The sequence below is a fragment of the Convolutriloba macropyga genome, chromosome 7, assembly GCF_964194025.1.
Source record: "Convolutriloba macropyga chromosome 7, txConMacr16.3, whole genome shotgun sequence".
Lineage (NCBI taxonomy): Eukaryota > Metazoa > Xenacoelomorpha > Acoela > Convolutidae > Convolutriloba > Convolutriloba macropyga.
Genome location: NC_134474.1, coordinates 45,394,348 through 45,415,131, shown reverse-complemented (window position 1 = coordinate 45,415,131; position 20,784 = coordinate 45,394,348). Strand labels below are relative to the sequence as shown.

Here is a 20,784-nt window from a genome sequence, read left to right as displayed (position 1 = left end):
AGGTATTTGAGTTTTTAGCTCGTATTTTTTAAGACTTTGACACTATTTGTTCTCAGCATATATAAATGATTTTTTAAGGTATTTTCGCACTTTTTGTTGTTATCGTTTCATGAATTAATTTACTCGATTTTATGACATGGCTAACTTTGATTTCTTTTCAAAAACTTTTATCGAATATTTAAAGTTTTACGAGTTTCTTTGCTTAGCTTGTTCTCTTCTCAGTCTTTTTTGTTTGTTTTAACTGGGTTTCAGTGGTTTGTGTTTTCAATTGTTGTGGTCTCCAAAACAACAATAGATTCTTAGCTTTTTGTGCAGCTTAGTTTTAGCCCCAGCGAATGGTTTTTTATGATTTCTGATGTTTTATGATAGGCTTTGGGTAAGGGTTTTGGGTTGGAGTTGTGAGGCTCTTAGTTCGCGCCACTGATTTTTAATGTTTCTGATTTTTGACAGTTTTCTTTAGTTTTTTTTGCTGTGTCTGTCTTTGATTCCCTCAAGGTGTTTTTACGTACTTTTTTTAGGGACGCATAGGGTCAATATATTTCATATCTTTCCTGGTTTTAGGGAATCTTGAAGCACCAAATCTTGGAAGAAGAAATTGCCTGATTTTTTGGAGTAAGTTCATTTTTGTGCACACATGTTGTAGGGCTTTGTTGATGCCTTGGATTGGTATTGCTGTAAAATATTAACTGTATGGTTAATTCTTTGTATTGTTGTTGAGGACTTGTCGGAGAAGTTTTTCAGCCGAAATTGGTGCAATTTTTCAAATTTTTCGTCATTTATCGAGTTTATTGTTTGATTGGCCTTCAATTGACGTTTGTCACAGTTATTTAAGGTCTCTTGCAAGATGTAATTACTTCTTATGACATTTTTTTGAGCTATTTGCTCCGGTACTGCAAAAATAAACAAAAAATGATTTTTTTTTCATATTTAAGTATTTGCATTGTTTAAGTTTTTCCAATCCCAGGGGCCATAAAGCCTCCTATAGGGTTTGATGATAGGGTACTACATACATTTTAGTGGCAATGAACAACTTTTTAATGTCTTTTTCGACTTATACCATTTTTTGAGAGAACTGCTATTTTCAAGTTTCTTTCCCAGCCTCAGGGGGCATAAAACCTCATCTAGGGTCTGATGATATGTTGTTGAGTGCTTTTTAGTGGCGATTGTTTCCAGGTTTTTATTATCACAAATCTTAGCATTATTTTGTAAAATTCGTAATTTAATTTGAAAATATTTTTTCGTTTTTCTTGCCTCAGCAGCCACGTAACCTCCTCTAGGGTCTGATATTGTTTTTGAGTAGTTGCTAGGGGTAGGGGAGGGGTTTTCAATTTTACTGCATTTTACAATTTTATGATTTTGTCTATCTTTGTTGGCCAATAAACCTCGGTCGTAGGTTAATGGGTATATTTAATTGGATCAAATTCGCCCTTGAGGGCAAAAGGCTGAGCAATGATGTTTGATGTTCCGTTTGTTGGATTATTCTTGTTTCTCAACTTTTGAGATCGTTTCTTCTCGGTTGGGGTCGTTCAGTTGATCCGCTTCTCAGGTACAGAAGTTCTGCGTTTTTCGTTCAATTCCTTAGAATGTTTTTCAGGACTTGTCCTGGTAAGTTTTTCAAGATTTTTGTTACCATCGAATAACGGCACACTCATTCAAGTCCGCTTTTTGTTAAGTCATGCACTTTTGATTGAAATCCTAGCGGAACGCCATCTTTCACTGTTAGAATAGCGGGACCATTATTGATTAAATTTTTGGTCATCGGACTTAACTCACTCGCAATATTGGCTTTCCTCACTGTGAGGCTTTTGCTTACTTTAATCGAAGGAGATAAGGCCAACTGAGTATAGGGTACTCTAATTGAAGATTTTTTAAGGCAGCTCATAAAAACAACTTTATGACCTTGGTAATTAAAAATATAAATGAATTTTTTTTCGCTCTTATTTTTTCATTGTTTTGAGACCGCAGGTCAACAAAGCTATCTTCTAGCGATCTGTCAGCTGTTTAAATTGTCCTTTAGAACCTCTTATTCTAACAGAGCTCTTTTGTCGGAGCTGTTTCCTTCAAATCATCAGAAATTTCACTCGTTTAGAAATCTAATCCCTTAGACTTCTACAAATTTACAGGCGGTCCTTTTTTTGTCCTCTACTCTTTTCAATTCCAATTGAGGCGCATCTGGTTTATCCTTGTGTTTTTAGCAGAAGTGTTTTATTTTATGTTGAACGGAGTTGAGACCTTCCGTCTAGAACAAATGAGGAAAATCAATTGAAGGAGTATTATAACGTATATCAAAAACCGCGAAAGCCTTTGCAATTTCAATCCTACTATCAAGAATTTGAGTATCACTTTTGTAAGAATTTATAATATTGATCATAAAAGTGACAATTGGGATATGATGAAATGTAATAGTAAATTGCATTCACATCGAAAGAATAGTTAGTTGGATACAAGCCGTTTTCAGAAGTGTCGAATCAACAAGAATAATGCCAGAGAAACTTTCCAGCTTTGCCGGCCAATAAACATCGGTCGTAATTTAATAGTTATATTTAAATGGATCAAATTATAACTTGAGGGTAAAAGGCTGAGCAATGATGTTTGATGTTCCGTTTTTTTTATTCTATTTGTTTCTCAACTTCTGAGATCGTTTCTTTTTGGTTGGGGTCGTTCAGTTGATCCGCTTCTCAGGTACAGTAGTTCAGCGTTTTTCATTCAATTCCTTAGAATGTTTTTCAGGATTTGTCCTGTTAAGTTTTTCAAGATTTTTGTTACCATCGAATAACGTCACACTCATTGAAGTCCGCTTTTTGTTAAGTCATGCACTTTTGATTGAAATAGAAGCGGAACGCCATATTTCACTGTTAGATTAGCGGGAGTATTCTTGTGATTAAACTTTTGGTCATCGGACTTAACTCACTCGCAAAAATGGCTTCCTCACTGTGAGGCTTTTGCTTACTTTAATTGAAGGAGAAAAGACTAACTGAGTGTAGGGTGCTCTAATTGAAGATTTTTTAAGGCAGCTCATAAAACAACTTTCTTTATATCAAAATATGACATTGGTAATTAAAACTATTAATGAAATTTTCTTTTTCGCTCTTATTTTTCATTGTTTTGAGACCGGAGGTCTACAAAGCTATCGCAGCTATCTTCTAGCGATCTGTCGGCTGTTTAAATTGTCCTTTAGAACCTCTTATTCTGACAGAGCTCTTTTGTCGGAGCTGTTTCCTTCAGATCATCAGAAATTTCACTCTTTTAGAAATCTAACCCCTTAGTATTCTACAAATCTACAGGTGGTCTGTTTTTTGTCCTCTACTCTTTTCAATTCCAATTGAGGCGAATCTGGTTTATCCCGGTGTTTTTAGCAGAAGTGTTTTATTTTATGTTGAACGGAGTTGAGACCTTCCGGCTAGAATAAATGAGGAAAATCAATTGAAGGAGTATTATAACGTATATCAAAAACCGCGAAAGCCTTTGCAATTTTAATCCTACTATCAGGAATTTGAGTTTCACTTTTTTAATAATTTATAATATTGATCATAAAAATTGACCATTGGGATGTGATGAAATGAAATGTAATAGTAAATTGCATTCACATCGAAAGAATAGTTAATTGGATACAAGCGTTTTTCAGATGTGTCGAATCAACAAGAATAATGCCAGAGAAACTATCTCTCTTTGCTGGCCAATAAACATCGGTCGTAGTTTAATGGGTATATTTAAATGGAACAAATTTGGCCTTGAGGGCAAATGGTTCAGCAATGATGTTTGATATTCAGTTTGTTCGATTGTTTTTGTTTCTCAACTTTTGAGATGGTTTCTTTTTGGCTGGGGTCGTTCAGTTCGTTTGCTTGTCGTACAGTAGTTCTACGTTTTTCATTCAATTCGTTGGATTGTATTTAAGGACTTGTCCTGTTACGCTTTTCTAGATTATTGTTACCATCGAATGACGTCACACTCATTCAAGTCAAGTTTTTGTTAGTTCATGCTTCTTCGATTGAATTACAAGCGTAACGCCATATTTCATTGTTAGAATATCGGGGCTTTATTGTGATTAAATTTTTGGTCATCGGACTTATCTCACTCGTAAAAATGGCTTTCCTCACTGTGAGGCTTTCGCTTACTTTAATCGAAGGAGATAAGGTCAACTGAGTATAGGGTACTCTAATTGAAGATTTTTTAAGGCAGCTCATAAAAACGACTTTCTTTATATCAAAATATGACATTGGTAATTAAAAATATAAATGAAATTTTCTTTTTCGCTCTTTTTTTTCATTGTTTTGAGACCGCAGGTCTACAAAGCTATCGCAGATATCTCATAGCCATTTGTCGACTGTTTAAATTGTCCTTAGAACGTCTTATTCTAACAGAGCTCTTTTGTCAGAGCTGTTTCCTTCAGATCATTAGAAATTTCACTCGTTTAGAAATCTAACCCCTGTGTATTCTACAAATTTACAGGTGGTCTTATTTTTTGTCCTCTACTCTTTTCAATTCCAATTGAGGTGAATCTGGTTTATCCCGGTGTTTTTTAGCAGAAGTGTTTTATTTTATGTTGAACGGAGTTGAGATCTTCCGGCTAGAATAAATGAGGAAAATCAATTGAGGGAGCATTATAACGTATATCAAAAACCGCGAAAGCCTTTGCAATTTCAATCCTACTATAAGGAATTTGAGTCTCACTTTTGTAAGAATTTATAATATTGATCATAAAAAGTGACAATTGGGATATGATGAAATGAAATGTAATAGTAAATTGCCTTCACATCGAAAGAATAGTTAGTTGGATACAATTCGTTTTCAGAAGTGTCGAAGCAACAACAATAATGCTAGAGAAACTGTCTAGAGTGAGCCAACTTGATGCATGTATTTTTGCGCATATATAACTGAAAGGCCCAATAAAGTTAGCAAAATTGTTCTATAAAAGTTATCCGAGAATTCGGAGACTGTTTTTTTTTAAAGTTAAAGTTTTTACTCATCATAGTTTTGAATTGTTTTCCTAGTAATCTATCGATGTTTTGCATAAAAGCTAAGATCATTCCATTGCAAATTGAATGACTAATGATGCGATTTATAGTGGTAGTGTTATTAAAGCAGTAGGAGTAGGATCTGATCCGTTTCGGGGATCAGTCTTTCCTGGAGGAAACATTTTCCACCGTTCAGAAGTAAAGAATTAATTTGGCATGACTTTACTGCAGTGGCTTTAAGGGAAACTGTACGCGGATTTTTTTTCTTAAATTTGCAGCATATTCGAATTATTTGCTAGGTAATAAAGATTACCTATACTGATCAGTACTTGCGCGGGGTGCATTTTTTGCTGTTACGAAACTGTACTGAAACCCGATTCCATTCTATTCCACCAAGTATGTAAAGATTCCAGCTTGTTTGCAAGATGGAACTGGTATCACATCCTAGAAAACTGTCTATAGTATCCCTTTGCTTTCGTTCCCCGCGTTTGAGATGCCTTTTCATAGTTCATCAGGTTAGGAGGTTAGATTGTTAGAAGCTATTATGAACGTCATTTTACTATTAAGTATTTGGCTCCAAATTTATTCAATACTGGAGCAGCTCAGAAGAGTTTGATTTCAACATGGGTTAGGGTTATGCGCTGTACATCTGTGATGAAACTTCACATTGTCGTTATTTTAGAATGGGAGCACTAAATCTTCTTAAAATTTTTTCTGTCCTCTTAGATAAGATAAAAAAATGTTCGTTTCAGTACGGCAAAGTTGTATCAAGAGTTTTTTGGAATTTGACTATTACAGTATGCAACGTTATTGCAAACAGTAAAATTCTCATTGGATCTTGTTGTGCACCACGTCTGACTTCCTATGTAGGTGATAAAAAAGGAAGAACTGCCTTGATACTTCATATCAAAGGTATTGAATGCTTCTGAGAAATCGCAAGTCACTGTTGAGAATGAGCTCTCAGATCATTTTTACAACGATGCCGAAGTTCCACGGAGCTCGCTTTTGGGGGCAGTGTTGTTCTCATTCTATCTGACACAAATTAATGGGTTTTTTAACGCAAGTGGCGTCATTTATTATTTTTATGCAAACGAAAGTCAATTTATTTTTGAATTTGATAATAACATTACGTTCATAAGTTTAATTTTGAAATAATTGATTGATGTTATGTGCTAGTTGAACTTAGTTTTTAACAGTATCAAAACTGATATGATTGTTTTTTTGCAATGGCACTTCTAACATTCCGTATATTGACATCCTCTTCTAACTTGGAATTCAGTTACCACTGATAATCTCGATAAACTTGTTGGGCTTATCTTTAGACAGCAAGCTGACTTTTATAATCGCCTTTATAGACACTATTATATACAAATACGGAAGTTCTTTTCAATTCGAAAGTTTTTGGGTGGTTATTAAACTGGTTCAAATTAGCGCTAATGTTTAAGGTTGATCGATCGGTGGCTCCTATCTAGGTAAAGTTTTTTTCAACGGAATAGTAACTCTGCTCGATTATCGCGTCAAAAACTGTTTCGAATCCCAAAATGCTTGTCAGATGCCAGGAGTTCAAGAAGCTGCTGAAAACACACTTATTTTGTCAAGCCTTTTGATTTTCGGCAACCACTTTTGTGTCTGGAAGGAGTGGCTAAACCTCCATCATCATCATAATCATCATCATCGCCTTCTACATAAGGTTCCTCACAGGCCTTACAAATTTGAAAATTGATAGGTTAAAACTGAGTTTGTAATACTTTCAGACTGGAGGTGCATTTAACAGGCCGTTTTAGGGGCATGAAATCAGACTTGGTTATACCTCTGGAATAAAGGCCATATCTTGGCGCTTTTTAGGTTCTAATGTGAATCAAAATAATCAGTAATTGGCGGCAGTAAATGGGGCGGGAGGTTCCGGACTTCCTATGTATATTTTTCGAAGTTTGTACACGTAAAAGGTTATGTACATTAAAAGCAAATACGTAGATAACTTTTCTTTCATTGTTTTTTGTTTTTTATTAATTCGTTTTTTGCTTGATTCAGTTTTGTCACTTTTGTCACAGTTTTGAGCTTGAAGGAATCTGAGCAAGTAATATTTGAAATCTACGCTCCTTGGCTGCGTAAAAAACCAGGGGAAGTTTAAAAAATTTTGGCATAAAGTTTTGCGCGAGAAATCAAATTTTAGAAAGTTGTTTTCGGTTGTTTTTCAAAGGATTTTCACCTATATCTCATCTTTTTCTCTGCGCAAAAGATGTCGATCGAGTTGACCGGTCAAAAAAGCCAGAATGGAATAATGAGGTTAATTGCGTCCAAACAAAATTGGACCTTTGCAACATATGCGAATTTAAAACTAATGTTCTATTCTTTGGGTAAAATACAAATTGCGCTGACTATATAACATTCTAGCACCTGAAAAATCTGCAAAATTTATTGAGGATCAAAAATTATACGATGGTCTTGCAAAGGCTAAGAGCAAGATTTTTTCCTAACTAAGAATTACTTGATATAATGTGGGGTTGTTGCACCTTTTCCACTTGCAGTTTTGTCGAATGAGTTAAAGTAAAGCTGCCTCCCTCGGGAATTTATTTCCGTTTTAGGTCGGCAATGGATCCATTTGTTGATATAATCCCCTCACCGAAGTGTCTTTCGATTATTGAGCACCTGGTAGTCTCGTATTTAATTTGCACCCTTCAGGAATTTAAACGTGGAAATCGTTCAAGACGTGGTAGATATCTAGTAGAGTACAATTCTGGCGATTAGAAAACTAAGGCAATTATAGTTTAAAGCCGAGTGCACTTGCACCCGAGGTTGAGTTCGATTTGTCAGAGAATTCCCAGAACTAGTTTTTTAATAAAAATTACTTTTGCAACTGCAAATCGCAGATTGAGATGTTTTGTTCGATTGTGATTCGTTTTAACATAACGTCACCCTAAGAACACTCACTTGCCACTATCTGGGTCTCTTTGAATTGAATATATATCCTTACTTGGAACATTAAAGAATGTGTTAGTTACACTGGTTGTTCAAGTGTGAACATCCCTCTTGGAAGGATTTTTAATAAAGGCAAAAAGTGTTTTCGTAGATTAGAATTTGGCTAGCAGCTGATTAAAAGCAAGAAAAAACATGAACTAATGCAATACTTTCTAGGACTTCTAGATCAAGAAATCATTGTAAATTTTAATGATAGCCGCCGTCAGGCGCTACCCTTTTTGTTGATAGTCGTAGGCGCTACCCTTTCTTGTTTCACAATTTTATCGTAAATAATCCGTGATTAATTGTATTTTTGATGTTTTGCAGCTATTATAGCTATATTTTTTTCGGCCAATTTTTGCTCTCGAACGAAGTTTGAGGCAACTATTGTAAACGTATTGTTTTTTATGCAAAATATTTTCTTGATCGTTTTTGCGCTTTTGTTCTAGAAGATTCTTTGATTTCTCAAGTGACGTTTTCACACTTATCTTTTTCAATTTTGAGCGATCTCAATTGCTCTCTCACTCCAGAGAAAAATTGCTGAAATATGTCATGATTTTACCATAAGAAATCACCGGGGTGTGGAAGCCGAGTGATTAATGCTTCTGTCGAGCATGTTGGAGGTCGGGGGTTCGAATCCGTCACTCGGATGTTTTCGCACCCATAAAGAAAAATTTATCTGTGCTGCAGCCACTGAATTTACTTGCCCCGCCTCTTGTTCCAGAGAAATTTTTCCAACGTTACTCGGTTTATGCCCAAAATTTTTAGTTGCCAAATAATTGGAGTTCTTTATCTGTTTTTCGTGAGGAATAGGAAAGTTTGTGGGCCTGATATGGCTTGCCTTATTCTGTTGGAGTTGTTTGATGTTTTTAATTTCATAAGAATAAAATTTTTTTAGGTGTACTAGTATTATTAAAGTTAGAAAAATTTTTTATTAACGTGCGGCCTTTTCAAGCAGTTTTTTTTGGTTTTAACTATTTTTTGAATAAGATATAGCGAGAATATTATCGCTGCTTTAACTGTATTTATATATTTCTGGTAAAATAAATCAGTTTTAAGCTATTTTAATTTAGGTTTTTAGCTGTTTTTCAAATTTTTAATCTTTTACCATTTTTTATCCCATTTTCCTGTTTTTTATCTGATGGGAAGTGAATTGCTACATTATGCTTTCAGTTTTGTTTTAAATTACCAAATTTGTAGATTTTTTGTGTTTCAAAGCAAATTTTTATTGAGAAAAAATCACTAGAATTTTAGAAAAATATAAAATGTCAGTTTCTGTCGGTTTGTTCTGGGTTTTTCAAATTAAGAGAAGTTTGTTATCCTCTTATGACTTTTCTTTTATTTGGTTGACCGTCAAATTAAACCAGGTGTGCTTAAAAAAATAGTTTTTGTGTGCATTATTTTATAAGAAATAATCAAAATTTATTTTCAGTCTTTTTATAATTTTTCCTATTGTCATTTGGCTTCAGGTTGATTCTAGTTGTCTGGTTCTGTTCTGGAGTCTTTGCGTTAATTCAATGATTGGTGTTTGGGGAGCATGACTCTTCAAGTCATTTCCAGAATCTTTCGGCTATGTTTTTATTTATGATCTTTTCACTTATTTTATAATTTTTGAAGCCAAATTGATTGATTGTTTTTGTCACGCCGAATCAGGAATTGGATCGAAAACGCGATTGATTTTGGTAACATTCCATTGATTTTAATGGGTGTGAATTGTTACCATTGCAATTTTAATGTCAAGTGCAAGAAAAGTTGTTTGAATAAAAAATTGGCTTTCTCAATGGTGGTATTTTGTTCAAGTGACGCAATTTTACTTGATTTTACTGACTTTTCGAGGTTGTTGACTGGATTTTTTTCCTAATGATTTTCCCCATTCATTCCTGTTCCTTTCTAGGTCTAGTGTTTTATTAAGTCAATGAAAATGCAATCAATTGTAGTTCAGTTCCTGCTGTTTTTTATTCGTTTTATCTTTTGATCACGTTTTTTGTTATCAAAAGTGAAGGACACGCTATATAAGTCGCAACCTTCACGTTTGATTTCTGACTGACCTCGCTTACTGTATCAACTGAATGGAGCTTAGAATTCATTCAATAAATTGACGAAAATACGTTTATGGTTAAAAAACAAAATCAAAGGAATTGGGACGAACCAATAAAGCTCGGGCACTAAATCCTTATGTTTTAGGACATGACTTGCGGCCTGAATTCATCAGAGTTACTTAGAGTATACTGCTAACTTGTATTTGTAATAAGAGGTCATCCTGATTAGGGGTTGAATTCGCCGTTTTTATAGAATCTATTGAAACTGTGAACCAAACCAGAACACTTTTAGAAAAACTCTTAGAATAAATTCGGCTGTTGCCAAATTTTTTTTTCGTCAACTCTTTAAATCTCAACGTCGGTCACTACAGTCGACGGTGGCTATTTTCAGGTAATTTGTCGGCTGTTTTTATTTTTTAGTAAATGTTATTACCATTTTGTTACACTTGCTCACAAGATATAAGCAAAGGCGTGGTGCAACTTCAAAAAGGACCTCGGCAATTTTGTGGTAAAAAGTTCTCACAAGACAGTGGGCAATCTACATGGAAGTTTTCAATGATTTTTTTTTACATTTCTGATCAAAAGTGGCCATGCCAACTGATGAAGTTTTTTTGTGATGTTAATGTCAAGTTGATTTGTATTGATGCTCCAAAGTACCTTAATCAGCCAATTGAAACAGCGATGTTTGGGCCAAATCCATCACAAAATACTCCAGGAATTTTGGCCCTTTCAGCGGTGCCATAGGTGCAAGCCTTTTAGGTTTTTGGTAATATTTTTATTGGGCTCCTAATGTGTAAAAGATGACTGGACACTTGTGCTAAAAATAATCAAGATGAGCCAGAGCGCCAATTTTAAGGAATCATCCTTAATGGAATGATTCCCGTTAGATTCCCAAATTTTCACTTGCTAACTTTTACAGAAGCTGTCGATTCAGCATGGGATAAATCGATCAAGGGGTACCAGGGATACATACAATTTTAAAGGCAATGTTCTTGGAAAATTTTTTGGAAATCCACTCTCAACCTAGGGAACAATTTTCTTCATTCAGTCTCAGATTTCATTCCTGCAAGTGTTTAAACCATAGCTAATGATCCAATTTCAAAATGATGGGATAAGACATAAATGTCAAAAAAATTATGAAAACTCGTAGTATCAACACCAAAAAATAATTATTTATATAATAAAAACAACAATTCAGACTACATTTTGAATCACTTGAGAAAGAATGCGACCTCTTCCTGTAATGAGACTAAGCTTAAAGATTGCAAAATAAGATTAATGTTAAGATTATTTATAAAAACAAATTTTTAAAACCGTTAAACAAAACAACCGTAATTGTTCAACTGAAAATTCGCAATATTTCAACTTGTTACTGCTTAGGAAACCAATTGTGCATGTCCTTAGTGAGGCGAATTTGTACAAGATTTGTACAAGTCAAAAGACTACTCGTAATACAGGCAGAACTCAAAATTTTGCGAAAATGTTTGCTTGGCAATTTGACCTCAATAATCGAGGTTTGATTTAAAATCAATCTGATGTGTAACTCACATAAAAAAGGCAAAACTATTTTTTAATAAATACAGCGCCCCATTAAAATTTGCATAATTTCTGAACTATAAAATTCCATAACTAGACCAAAACATATATTGCTCCTGCTCTATCTCCATTAAAACAATAAAGAATATTCCAAATGTTACCAAAATGGTTGATTTGACTAAAAATTCCTTACATAAAAAATACATGATGAATTTTGGATACTTGTCGAGTTATATTACCAGAAAAGCATTATGTATAAATTGATGGCTTTAGATTATTTCTCGAATAGCTTCCTAGATACCCAATTAGAAATTTGAATGATTAGACGATGTCATAAGACTACAAAAGGAACACCAAATGCGTGAAAATCTCACGAAAGCAGTTTGCCTGAGCCATGAAAATCAGGAGGTCTACTCATAAAACATATTATTGTTCCAATAGACATAATTGGATTATAGAAGGCCTTCTTATTAATTGCACTTTTAATTCAGAAAAGTCTTTCTGGTAATTGGGGTGAGCAAATTGCAAAAAGCACCGAAAGACTGCAAAAAGGATATTTCCTGAAATTTTCCTCATGCACTTCGCACAAATAGCCAATATCTGAGTGAAGGAAGATTGTGGGAAGTTTATTGTCTGTACCACCGGTCAAACTAGACAAAGTGGGCCGAATAGGCTTATTTGATGCCATTTTTATAAAAAAAAAAGAGGAAAAATTGCTCAATTTTCAAAATATAGCTGAAAATGTTGCCAATAGTGGTTTCAAAAATCTTTTTATTTTGAAATTCTTCGCTTGAAAAGCTTTCGAATGATACTACTCGCAATCCTGCACGATGATTATAGGGATTGGCAAAAATTAACCGAAAAAACAGTTGAGTGTATAATTCCTCACCCATTATAGTGGGTCGGAACAATGATGAGCTCAACTTCTCCAGTTGGATTTTCACCATGCTTAATTCATCCCTTTTCTATCTTTTCATCCGTGTTACATTCTTCATTGTATAATTTTGGTTCAAGGTGTGTTCGATTTTCACATTGTTTTGTTGAAATTGTAAGTTCACATTTTTTATCTAAAGTTGATAAAAGTATAACCAATTCCAGCTGGTTATTAAAATTTTGCTTTTCCAAATAAGCGTTTTCTTGTTACTAATAATTACTGTTGTTATAGGACAACATTTTGACAAATGAATTGCGATTTGATTTTCTCTATGATCAACCCCCAGACAATTGGACCACAATTATGTATTTAAGGTTATGGAATATGTAAGTTTTATGCTTTCATGCCCATTGAAACCAAGTGATGGAGAGGGGAAGGATTCGATTGAAAAAGACTTCTTGGATACTGAGTAAATTGATCAAAATTTAGCAAGAGTTACGAAAAATGTGAACAAAACAACGGGAGCTATTATAACAATCACAATATTTAAACATCCGTAACTCCTGGGAAAAAGCGAAATTCAAAAAAGTGTTCGGAATTCTACGCTTGAAAAGGTTTCTAATGATGCCAATTGCAATCCTGTACGATGATTATGTCGATCGGCGAAATTTGACTGAACAAAAAAATACAGAGTATATCACCCCCCCCCCCCCCCCACTAAAGTGGGTCGGAACAATAATAAGCTCTAACTTCTCCAGTTGGCTTTGCACCTTGCTTAATTCATCCCTCTTCTATCATTTCATCCGAGTTAAATTGTAAGGGGTGAAAAGATGCGATATTAGAATACGCAGGATTAAATGATTCAAGCGGGGTGAAATGAAATAGAACAACCTTTTTAATGTGTTTCCATGTTCTTCCAATTTAAGGTGGTATGGAAAGTAAATTTGAACTGCGAATACCGTGGTGACTGTTAATCAAATTGTCGGTAGAGAAAATGGAAATGAAACCTGTAAAGCAAAATGGAGGCACACAGGCTGAAGACGTGCAAGTGGGCAACAAGCAACGTGAACAGTATAAGCTGGGACGGCGACCAGCTTTGGGTAAATTCCTGGGTTTGCTCTCACTCGTGTGTTTTATCTTCATCAATATCTTGTTCAAGGTGTGTTCTATTTTCAGTTTTTTTGTTGAAATTATAAAATCACATTTTTTTATCAAAAGTTGTAAAAGTATAACCAGTTCCAGTTGGTTATAAAAATTTTACTTTCACAAATAAAAGTTTTCTTGTTACTATGATCACTGTTATTATAGTATAACTCAGTTTGAAAAATGAATTGCGATTTGATTTTCTTTATCATCAACCCCCTGCAGTTTAGGACCACAATTATGTATTTAAGGCTATGGAAGATGTAATTTTGTGCTTTCATCCCCATTGAATGCAAGTGATGGGGGAGGGGAAGGAGTCGATTGAACAAGAATTCTTGGATACTGAGTACCAGTAGTTTTGCAGCACATTATGTAGGAGAAAAACACTTAAAATAAGCTATTTGAGAAGTGTAAGCTAATTACCAGCAAATGGGTCGTTGTTATTTATACAGTACTGGATTTTTTGAATCACCTTGTTCCGACCCACTTTAGTGGGTGGGTGGGGACAATATACTCAAATGGTTTTTTTTGTTCAGTCAATTTTGGCCGATCGATATAATCATCGTAGAGAGTTTTGAGTGGTATCATTAGAAAGCCTGTCTGGCGGCGTAGGATATGGAATTAATTTTTTTTTTCGTTTTTTACATAGTTATGAGGTTTGAAATGTTGTGAATATTAGACGATATTCCGTTGTTTCTATTCACATTTTCCGTATTTTTACCAAATTTTTGTCAATTTTGCTTGTGCAATGTGTTAGAATGGTTAACATTAGTATTAAAGATAGAGGAGGGTAAAAGAATTGTATGATTCGAGTTAATGCTAAATTTTTCAAAATTCAGACTTTCTTCAAAAATGAGACCAAATATGCTTTCTTAGCCCACTTTCTTTAAGTTTGCTGGAAGCATATACCTTGAAACTGCGGTCATATTCATCGTGCGCTCGAAAAGAGAGCTAATTGTTTTCCTATTGGCTTTACGAGTCTTCTGGAATAATAATTTTGACAGGTTTTGCGATTTTAAACTCATTAATTATTTAATATGCATTACTTATTTTTGACATACTGAAAACTTGTTTGTAATTTAATCTATTTCGCAACCGTTTGAACAATTTAAAGTGCTCTTAGACAAACAGCGATATCGGGGCTGATGTTGATCTCACCATGGATCCTTACTCTGAAAAAGAATACGTTTTAATGTGGCGCGGCGTTTTTGAAATATTCCTGCATTTGTTTTTTATTATATATATATTACTGACAAGAATTTCAAACCAGGGCTCAGTTTTTGACAGATACTGTTGAAAAAAAATGAGGCCCAAGGAACATCGATTATGGTTTCAGAGTTATGCTCATGGTCTTTATGGCTCTAAGAATTTGTTTCATAAATATTTATGGACTTCTAATGTTTTCCTTTCATTTGTTTCTTTTTGTTGTCCAATGACTTAGTCTCCCAATCAGAGATTCGATTGGCTTTATCTAGAGATATAATTGTTACTATTTCAGTTGCTTTCAGTTGTTGCCCAATGTCTCTAATGACTTTGAATATTTTTGTTTTAAGAAAATGTCGGTGAGTTTTTGAGCATTGCCACTCTTTTATCTAATTTCTCTCCACTCTTGTCTTAGTCTCAGTAAAAACAGGCGAAAAACAGCCGTAAAACCAATTCCTGTTGCTAAATTAATGGCAGTAACAATTTTATATTTAACAAATAGTTTTTTGGTTTTGATACTACGAGTTTTAAAATTGTTTTTGATTTTTGAGCATAATTGCACACTTTATGGCTTCGTTTTGTTTCCTTGTCGAATTATCACATTATTGACAGGTCCGATATAAATAAAGCAAAGTTGGCAGATTGAAAAAAAGGCGTGTCTGAATAAGTTAATGCTTTTTGTTGAATAGTTTATGCTTTTGGGCTGAGACAGTTCTCTCGCAAATTTTTTTTCCAATTTTGCCATCTGCTTTTTGTTCATTCGTTCATGCACTTTCAACTGAAGTGCGTGTGTGACGTCATTTTTCTCTCCTAGTAGGGCGAGTTTTTTGTTCATTCGCGTGATAAAATTTTTGGTCACACGTGACTTACATCACTCTCAAAAATGACTTCCTCAAATTGACTTTTATTTACTTTAGTTCAAAGAGATAAGGTCAAATGGGTGTGTGTCACTCTAAATAAAGGTTATTTGAGAATAGCTAATAGAGGCAGCAAAAATTTATACAGCATTCATTGAAAAGACGAATTTTTTTGGTCTGTCTTTTTTCACTGTTTTTTGAGACTGCAGATCTACGAAGCTATTGCGGCTATTTTCTGGCAATCTGCCAGCTATGTTTAAAAAGTTAAGTTTATAGCTATTTGGTTTAATGACTTTTTCAACTGTCCCTTTTTGCTCTTATTTTGGTCACCATTTAACTCAATCTCACTATTTAAAAGCCTCAATTGCTTTTGTTAATTCGAATTTTATTTTGTCTGTTGGTTATTTATTTTGACTGATGTTCTCGACCATTGAATTTACTAAGTTTTCGAGATTATTGTATTGTTCAATTTTTCGCTTTTTGTCTGATCATTTCTCCGTACTCCTTGTATGAGACACCGTTGATGTTCAGATGAGAAGCAAGTGATGATTTACAGTTGTTGCAAATAAGATCTTAGTTGTAGTGCCTTGAACACTGTGTTGTCGTAAAATTGTTTGTCAAGTTTTGGCTTCTGTCTGTATTTGTTTTTTTAGTCTCGTGACTTAGTCTCATTAAGAGCAGGCGCAATGGGCTTGCTGAGGTCTTACAATTTAAGTCATCTCTTTCTGTTGATATCTTATGTCTGTTATGGCTTTTGAAAATATTTGTTTTCAAAAATATGTTTGGATTTTTGAGGTTCGCACGTTTTTCAAACTGTTTTTGTGTCAATTTTGTAGCTTAGTCTCTGTAAAGACAGATCACAGGCCGTTTCCAATGAGATATAATTTACCGTCTGTGTAACGGTTTTAGTTTCAACCACTCGTTTCGCGGCTTTGTTACTAAGAGATTTTGGAAAATGTTTGACTTTTTATGTGTTTTTACATTTCAAAAGATCTTTTATTTTCTTTTTAAATTATAACTTTAATGGTAAGTCACATTGGCTTTTAGAAGGTTTTAGTTTCAACCACTCGTTTAGCGGCTTTGTTACTACGAGATTTTGTAAATTTTTTTTTTTTCATTTTAAAGGATTTTTGTTTTCTTTCTAAATTATGACTTTAATGGTAGGTCACATTGGTTTTGAAATGTTGCGCAATTTAATATTTTTAATGCTCTGACTGACGAGTATATGGTTTCAACGGCTTCACTGCCATTTTGCGCAAATTTTATTTGAACGTTTTGAACTTTACCAGTGTTTGTCCTTTTTGTAGTCGTATGACGTACACTGGATAATGACAGGTCTCAGTTGCTTCCTATGGATTGTTGAAAATTCCTGAAGATTTTGTTGATTCTAGTTAATATCTAATGATCTTAATCACTTTGCAATTAATTATTTTCATAATTAGAAACGTATTTTTGAACTTCCAACCTATTTGATCTTTTTTGTTGGCCTATTTCCCAGTAGCATTGAGGTCAGGTCCATTGTCTTTTTTACTGAAGTGTAAGTCAATTTGCTTTGTATAGGTTTTATCTGATACAAGTTTTGATCTTGTTATGATTTTATTTAATATAGCCATCGAGTTTTGGTTGTAAATAATGTTTTGTTTGATTTTTATTATAGTCTTTTCTAGTAGTCTTATTAAAAACAGGTTTCATCAGCCATCTAGCGTGGCATTTTATTCCATTAGTGCTTTATTGAACAACATGTATGTTTTTGACAGTTTTCTATCTCTTCATCATTTGGTAGCCAATTAAGTCAATAATGTGGATGAGCGGTGTCGGAACATTATGTGCGTACGCACATTACCGAGCCTCCTTGTTATTAATTGCATCTCGAACGAAGTTTGAAACAATTATTGTAAACGTCTGTCTTCTTATTTTTATGCAAAATTTTTGCTTGACCGTTTTGACTTAGCAATTCCAGAACCTACTTTCGTTCGCTTGAGCGATTTGAATTGATTTTCTTTCAAAAATGGGATAAACTGGCAGTGCCTGAGGGCAGTAAGAGTCTGATCACCTCTCAAAGAGTTTAGTAGGCTCTAAGAGTACGGTACCTATGCTCAAGCTGGCTACGTACCACAAACAAGCCAACTCCTTGCCTGTAGTTCGAGAGAAATTCGTCCGATGGTAGTTGGTAATGTTTATAATGGGACGTAATGGAACAGCAAATTTTCTGAAACAGTAATTAAGAAATGATCTGTAAGCAATAAAAGCAAACGGGAGAACATATTGTTTTAGAAATCTCAGGTGACACCGCCGTCAATTATGATATTCCGAGGCCTCTCGCTATTTTTCATATTCGGTGCCGGACAGATGTACGAAGTGCCAGATTTGTATGCGTCTTACCAGAGCAATTGCTATCTAATCACTGCCCGATGCATCGTCAGCTCTCTTGCAATTGCCACTGGAATTTTCTGCGTACAGACTATACCTTTGTCAATCTATGGCCTCATATTTGAACTGTCGCCTGTGTTTGCTCTCATTATGAGTGCCATAATCCTTCGAGAATGCATTCCACCCGTGGAGATTCTTCTGGGCACAGTGGCTATATTTGGAGTGGTTTTAGTTATCCAGCCTCCGTTTGAATTTCTGGGTTTTGCCCAACTGGAAAGCAAGCTAACAACTTATCAGGAACTGTTTCCTTTTCCCCTGGATCATTTTTTAAAATAATACTAGCAACATAAATGCCCTTTTTGCTTTTGCCGCTAGTTGAGACGGCGCGGGTCTTTTGCGGTAGCCAGCTACTAAACGGCATATTTCTTAAAGTATTTGTGTTCTGTGCTCATTGAATGTGGATTCCGTCTTGTCTCTAAAGCTGAAAATACTTGCTTTGTCAGCTTTATAAACCTCAAACTGATCTTTGATAATACTCTATCCAGGGGAAAATGAAACAATTCTTTTATTAGTACTGGGTCACAATTCTTGCCATGGCAGTTCCTGCTCTTGTGAGCACTGCTTTTGTTTTGATGCGAAGGATGGGAACCAAAACGAAGCCAGTTCCAGTCACTGTTACCTCATGCACAGCAGGGTTAAGTCTTTTCTTTGTGGGTGTAATTATTCACATTCTCACGCAAGGATTCATCCGCGTGAATTGCGTGGATGAAATACAAGTTATGTATCTCCTGGCAATTGTTGTTTTGTCAGTTATCAACCAAGTTTTCATGTACTTTGCAAATAAGTTCGAGAAATCGCCCATTATAACTCTAATATGGACGGCAAAGGTTCCCATATTTTTCATTGTGGATTTCGTTATGTTTCCGAGCGACGTGCAATCTTACAACTATCTTCATTACATTGGAGGGGTCACAGTATTTGGTGCCATCCTTGCATTGCTTATCAGTAATTACTTCAAAATCGGAAAACAACTTCACAGTTCGTGCAAGCAGAGAATGTTGAATGATGATGATTCCTTGTCTTGAGACTGAAATAACTGATAGATAACTTAAGATTGTAAATAGCAACTTTCGTAAATTTAGGCCTGTGTTATAGCATCTTGACCTGACTGTTTATCAATTGTATTGGCAATGTTGTTTTCGGTCAGATTAGTAATAAAATTTTAAGTTCTACCTTTTTTTATTTAAAGCTGACAACAGTTGTTTTATTGCAATAAAAGCATCGAATTTAGACTAATTGTGAACTTCGATGTAATTTGAAATATACCTCAAATCAAAATTAAGGAAAACAATAATGGGAAATATAATTGGTTGCTCTCTGCTAATTCCAAAATTAGAGCACTGAAAGCTGTCATTCTGAGCACTTTTTAAACTACATAACAATGTTGCTGAAACAAGTGAACCTAAATTATTTTGAGTTAAACGCTTTTAAATCAATCAATTCCGAAAACATAAAAATCGGAATTTTAACTTGAACTGGTCATTTCATTTAATTGTTTAGTTGCTCACAAACGAAGTTTGTGGCATTATATTAGTTATGGTATTTATTATGCAATTTTTATGCTTGACCGAGTCTGCGTCTGACCCTTTTAACTTTTTTCCCTCAAAAGCGGGATAAAAAGGTAAGGTACGGAGGGCATTAAGCGGCCGAGCAGCTCTCTTAGAGCCTTACTAGTCTAAAAACGCGATTCACTGAAACTTCGGAGACAATTTTATGGTGTGAAGGGCGATTATAAATCTTAAAATTTGACCACCTCAGTCCTCCACATTCAAAGGCTAGAAATAACAATTTTGATAACACTGTCCAAAAAATCTCTCCAAGATGTTATTGAAGATCTGAAAGACTGATTTTATCTCAGAAGATTATTATAGTGCTAATTCCAAATTTATGCAGACGGTGAACAGACAAAACAGTCCCAGACAAAACAGTACCAACAAATTGCAAAATAGTCTCAGACAAAACATTCCCAGAATAAATAGTCCGAAAAAACAGGCAAAACAGTCCCAGACGAAACAGTCCCTGTCAGAACGCTCGTTAGACAGATCAAAAAGAAAGTGCTGATTTAATCTTGAACGAAAGCTTTGACGTTTGAAAGTCAAAATCACCGTGGCGCAGTGGTAAGTGCTCTAGACGCACATTCGGAGATGGCTGGTTCGAGCCGAGTCGGGACAAAAAAAGTTTCGCAAAAGTGAAAAATTGAGAATAAACAGATCTCACCGGGGAAGAAATTGGGAAGTTTTAAAACCAGTAGAACCCGGCCATGGGTTGTAGTGAGAGAGAAAATGAAAAGTTTGTTCATGGTCGACGTTTTGCATTAATCAGATCGCTTCTAGCGTTTTTCTTAAAGTTTAGAATTTGTGGTAAAAAATGAATGAATTGGATTGCAGAAAATAAAGGATCACAATAACAAAAGCAACACATGTTATAGTTTGATATTTTAACTGCAGCCTCTCAAGAAATCGATCATATTCTGATTCTGGTACTTCTGAATAAGTTCTTATAAATTTGCATCGAGTTTTGCGTAATTTGCTTCCTTTGGCCTCTTTAATTTCTGATCAGCTGTTATCTTCACCATTATTTCAGATTTTTTGTTCGTCTTTCTGCTTCTATCGAGGTTTCTGCCTCCGTCCAATAGAGTTGTCGCGACCGATGTAATTGTCTTAAATTAGTTAAAAACTGGCTCACAGTCGTTTCGGCAAATTGACTGCATCTTTTAAATGCAGTATGGACATCTTTCACTGGCAAGAAAGCTGTGCAAAGCATTATTCCGATGTGCTCTCGGTAATGAA

General features: G+C 34.8%; 1 protein-coding gene across 1 annotated transcript in view; it reads left to right on the top strand.

Annotated features, from left to right (window-relative positions):
* Positions 1-18,332, top strand: part of LOC142342913 (uncharacterized) — a 486,697-nt gene extending 468,365 nt beyond the window's left edge. The window contains exons 2-3 of the mRNA XM_075394583.1: positions 13,289-13,521; positions 17,840-18,332. Coding sequence (XP_075250698.1) covers positions 13,357-13,521; positions 17,840-18,271 — 597 coding nt within the window. The 5' untranslated portion in view covers positions 13,289-13,356 and the 3' untranslated portion in view covers positions 18,272-18,332. The remainder of the gene's footprint in view (positions 1-13,288; positions 13,522-17,839) is intronic.
* Positions 18,333-20,784: the final 2,452 nt, after the last annotated feature.